Raw genomic sequence first — 5,204 nt, forward strand, 5'->3', positions numbered from 1 at the left:
CAACCCAAGTGTTATCACACGATGACATTATTGAGACGAATTTTGATGAAATTAAATCAATTATTAGGAAACTCAAAAACATGAAGGCTCCTGGTAATGATGGAATTTTTAATATTCTTATTAAAAATCTTCCCGATGTTGCCTTGAGACTCCTGGTTAAAATTTTCAACAAGTGTTTTTCATTAGCTTACTTCCCAAAAAGATGGAAAAACGCTAAAGTAATTCCTATCCTAAAACCTGATAAAAACCCAGCAGAAACATCAAGTTATCGCCCAATTAGCTTACTTTCTTCTATCAGTAAACTTTTTGAAAAAATTATCTTGTTAAGAATGATGACTCATATAAATGAGAATTCAATTTTTTTACCAGAGCAGTTTGGATTTCGTCATGAACATTCAACTACTCATCAACTTGTCAGAGTAACGAACATGATAAAATCAAATAAATCTTCTGGGTTATCCACTGGAGTTGCTCTTCTAGACATAGAAAAAGCATTCGACAGTGTTTGGCACAAAGGTTTAATAGCAAAAATGTCTGATTTCCAGTTTCCTATTTATTTGATCAAAATGATTCAAAATTATTTAACTGATCGTACTCTTCAGGTTAGCTATCAGAATTGTAAATCTGAATTGCTCGGATAATATTTTCACTTCTGATCTTCCAAATCTACCCGTTGGTTGTCAGAAATCGCTATTCTGTGACGACACAAGTCTGTTAGCCACAGGTAGAAATCTAAGAGTGATCTGCAGTCGCCTACAAAGATGTTTAAATATTTTCAGTGATTATCTGTCAAAACGGAAAATTAAACCAAATGCAGCAAAAACGCAATTAATTATCTTTCCTCACAAGCCAAGAGCTTCTTTTCTTAAACCAAACAATAATCACATTCTCAAATTGAATGGCTTGGAATTGACATGGTCTGATCAAGCTAAATACTTAGGTTTAACGTATGACAAAAAACTCACTTTCAAGGATCACATTGAAGGAATCCAGGCAAAGTGTAATAAATATATTAAATGTTTATATCCTCTTATAAACAGAAATTCTAAGCTCTGTCTAAAAAACAAATTGTTAATTTATAAACAAATTTTCAGACCAGCCATGCTTTATGCGGTACCAATTTGGTCAAGCTGTTGTTCCACCAGGAAGAAAACGCTTCAAAGGATTCAGAATAAAATTCTGAAAATGATTCTGAAGCGTCCTCCCTGGTTTAGTACAAATGAGTTACACAGACTCACAAATATAGAACCATTAGATGTAATGTCACATAATATTATAAGCAAATTCCGACAAAAATCGATGCAATCTTCAATTGAATCGATTCGCTCTCTGTATTAGTTAGTAAGTTAGTATATAAGTTCCTTTTCCCCATTACACAATACAAGTAGGTTTAGAATTTTCCCTACACAAAAATCTCAGAATTGCGGAAGCAAATGATGTCTTCATGGTAATAACCAAATCATATATATAATAGGGCTGAAAAGTCACCACTTGTGGCTGAACACCCAATTTAAATCTTAATAATTTAATTTTAACTCATATTCCAATAAATAGTTATTTAAAAAAAAAAAATGATTTGGTGTCTACTAATGAGACGACTATTGACATAACTATTAAACGAATGCAGTGTTCATGTAAACGTTAATGGGCACAATATTTAAAAGAATGGTAACTTGAACTTTCGAATGTCCAAGAATTACTCATTTTATCTTTCGGTTTTTCAATAATATCAAGCTAACTAAAGATTGTGAGAGGAGAAAGGATATGAAAAATGTAGAGCCATAGTACTCAAGGAAGAGTAAGGATTTGAAGATAAAGTGCGGAAAAATTCGACGTAACAAGGTTCATTTAAGTAAGAAGGTTTCTCACATCTAAACTTTTACCTTATAAATAATGGAAAGATACATTAACAGCATAAGACGTTTGCCAATTCTACTGTTCGAAAACATAAATTCAAAAAAAAAAAAATTCGGGCGACGGGTCAGCTAGTAATGAATAAAACCATAAACTTTCGATCTTAAACGACAAACGAAACCTATTTTATTCGTTCAACTCATTCATCAGTTTTTTAATTTTTAACGGTAGTAGCGTATTCATTTCCTTGCACACTCCCATTTCCGCCTTGAAGTGGGCAGCGACGGCCTCGAACCGTTCGCAGTGCTTCACAAAGTTGTGATAGTACCGGAAACTGTTTTTCACATTGGCCAGCTGAAGCCGTTTGTCGGGGGTAATCACTTTGTAATACAGCCGACCGATATGGAAGTAAGCGAACAAAATAGGCTGCAGTTCGGACTCGTCGATCCCGGATGGAATCTCGAGTGTACCGAGCGGTACCTTGTACGATTCGAGAAATTTGTGAAACTTTCCGATACTGTTTTCGCACAATTTGTTGATTTTGTTGAGAGCATGAGGGGTAGGCCTCTCATCGGGGCCCATTGTTTCAAGCTTCGTTAATTTAACGTCCAAGATTTTGGAATAGGTCAGACCCAGCTCGTACCAAATTTCTCTGAAACATGAAAGGATAACATTACGGTACTACACCAAGAAGAGAAAAAAAACATGTTTTCTCACTTGCAAATAATTTGATAGTAAGTAGCGTTCAATATTTGATCCAATTCCTCCAGTTGATCGATACACCTCTTATACAATTTACATTGGTTATCTTCGTTGTCGTCGAAAAACGCCAGCACTTTATACAAGGAAGCAATGTCCTGAACAATCTTGGCATACTGTGAAGCTTCCGTTTCTTTGGTGTAATATTCCTTGGCTTTATTTAACCACGACAAACCGTTCAACATTACAAGCTTCGCATCTTCCAAGGTCAAACAAAACTCGTCTGTTATTTGATCCTCGTAAACCGATAAACCCTCCAGTCCAATGAATCGATCAATATCTCGGATTGGGCTTAAACCATCTGTCGCCTGCGGTTTCGATTCACGCTCATTGTCGTCATCATCTCTACACAAACGTTCTTTCGAGGCAGTCAGAATGTGGATACCGTACTTCGCCCAGCAACGCGCAATATCCGCTGAACGATGTCGATGGGTTTCAACTTTTTCCGCTCTAGCACTCGAATTAGTTTCCATCGGAATCACTTTTTCCTCGTAACGATCCAACATGTATGAGGCAGCGGCCAACAAATGTCTCGCCTGACTTAGATGGTTCTTCGGAAAATAGTATTGCGAAAGGGTAGCGGCATTCAGCGCCCAATCCACATGTTCATAGTCTTCGTAGTCAAGCTGGCGCTTCAGTGTGAGATGACAATAATGAGCCGACTTAACCAGATCTTCCAGATAGCCATAAACCTGTGCAAGATAGTACAAAGTAAGAGTATGATTCTTCTCCAGTAACTCCGATCCTTTTCCTTTTTCGATTTCATCTTTCGTCCCAAATAGATCTGTTATTGTCAATGGTTCAATTTGGCGAAACTTGCCTTGTTCATACGCTTCCTTTGCCTGGTCCAAGTACCGCTTGGAATCTTCAAAGTTTCCCCAGTTGCAGTACAGAATTCCGAGTTGATTGAGTATTTCTATATAAGCATTAACAGCTTGCGATTTTTCATTATCTTCTTGCAGCAATTCTAGAGCTTCTTTTAGTGTTAACTCTCCGTTGGTTAGCTCTTCGGTGAAGATGAAAATTCGACCAATATCCTTCAGTACATTCGCCAATATGCAACGTACCGTAAGTGCAGCGTCCGTACCGACGTCAAGCACTTCCAGCAGGTCCTTCAGTTTCCGCTGTACATGCTGCAGAATATCCCTAGCGTCGTAATGCGATCGGAACGGTTCGGTCGGTGGATCATTTTTGCTATCCTCGTCGATCTTTTTATGTGCCTTCTCGAACTCTTCCCGAATATCCGAAAGACTTTCCTTGGTAATTACCATTGCACTCGATTGCACAGTCCAGGCACTCGATCGATAATCAATATTTTCTGCACAAGATGAAAATGTGCAACTATGACTGCGGCTGCATGCAAACTCGGTAGGGATTGTTAGGCGCAAAACGAAAACAAAAATTCGAATGACAGCTGGTGGTAAAACGGGTTCCAACTTTGAAAGTCGAAATGACGTTACACCACGGTTACATACTTTTCTGTTAGGGGTCCAACACATGTGAACAATTTTACTTAGGTTTCTTAGAAGCGTGATCGGATAACGTCTCATAAGCTAACTGTAAACTTTCATTTCAAATATATAATTGTAGGTGAACGATATCTAAATTAGTATAAACTAAAAGAATACTTTTCTTTCTCGTTTACTGCTATACTGATTATAATTGACCCGTAGTAGTTCTGCCGCATATGGCTCGTGTAAAACACATATGGCAAGTCCCTTCAAATCTCATTAAAATGAATTCATATTGAAATCTGTAGAAATAACACTTGAATTACATCAACGCAACAAATGATGCATTTCAAAACCATTACACTCAATATTCAATTTTCTAGACACTTACAATTTGATTGTCAGACAAATACCTATTAAGTGGTAATTTACAAAGAAAAGCGGCCTGTGTTCTAACTTTCCTCATAAATGGCGCGACCGATTTTCACAAACCTAGATTCAAATGAAAGGTCCTTTGGTCCCATACGTAATTTCTGAATGTCATCCGGATCCGACTTCCGAATCCGGAAATATAGGGTAAAGTGTGTTAAAAATTTTATACCATCACTGAAAAGGGTGAAAAACCGTAAACAAAATTCTATCAGGTGTACAGCGGAACTTTGCTTCCGCTGTTTTCCGATAGGTGGCTGTACCAGCTGAGGCTGGTCAAAATACATAGATGATAATGCCTTTAAAGTGAGTGTGTACAGTGCCTAAAGAATTATCATCGCCGTTTCAGTGACAGTTATTCTTGTTTTCGTATTATTCACGCTCGAAAATGTCTGTTTATGTGCCCAATTCTCGCCATTTGTGGGAAGTTTTACTTTTCTGTTACAATTCGAAAAAAATGCAGCTGAGGCGCATCGAATGCTCTCAAAAACTTACGGTGATGCTGCTCTGAGTAAAAGAATGTGTCTGGAGTGGTTTCAACTTTTTAAAAATGGTGATTTCGATGTCGAAGACAAACATGGTGGTGGAAGAGAAAATACCTTCAAAGATGAACAACTAGAAGCATTGCTTGATGAAGATTCGTGCCAAATCCAAGAAGCGCTTGCCGAATCGTTGGGAGTGAGTCAGCAAGCCATTTCAAAACGTCTCAAT

At 37.6% G+C, this 5,204-nt stretch overlaps 1 protein-coding gene across 1 annotated transcript; it reads right to left on the minus strand.

The window, feature by feature from the left end:
• Positions 1–2,009: 2,009 nt before the first annotated feature.
• Positions 2,010–3,990, minus strand: LOC131431983 (KIF-binding protein). The gene is made up of 2 exons (XM_058597988.1): positions 2,572–3,990; positions 2,010–2,506 (listed from the first exon to the last, which is right to left on the minus strand). The coding sequence occupies exons 1-2, from the start codon at positions 3,882–3,884 to the stop codon at positions 2,041–2,043; spliced, it is 1,779 nt and encodes a 592-aa protein (XP_058453971.1). The 5' UTR covers positions 3,885–3,990; the 3' UTR covers positions 2,010–2,040.
• Between the last annotated feature and the right edge of the window lie 1,214 nt (positions 3,991–5,204).

This window comes from Malaya genurostris, chromosome 2 (genome assembly GCF_030247185.1).
Source record: "Malaya genurostris strain Urasoe2022 chromosome 2, Malgen_1.1, whole genome shotgun sequence".
In the NCBI taxonomy this organism is placed as follows: domain Eukaryota; kingdom Metazoa; phylum Arthropoda; class Insecta; order Diptera; family Culicidae; genus Malaya; species Malaya genurostris.

Coding starts and splice junctions, on each gene's coding strand:
- LOC131431983 (XM_058597988.1), bottom strand. CDS start 3,884: ATGGTAATTACCAAGGAAAGTCTTTCGGATATTCGGGAAGAGTTCGAG. Junction 2,507..2,571: donor TACTATCAAATTATTTGCAA/GTGAGAAAACAT, acceptor TTCATGTTTCAG/AGAAATTTGGTACGAGCTGG.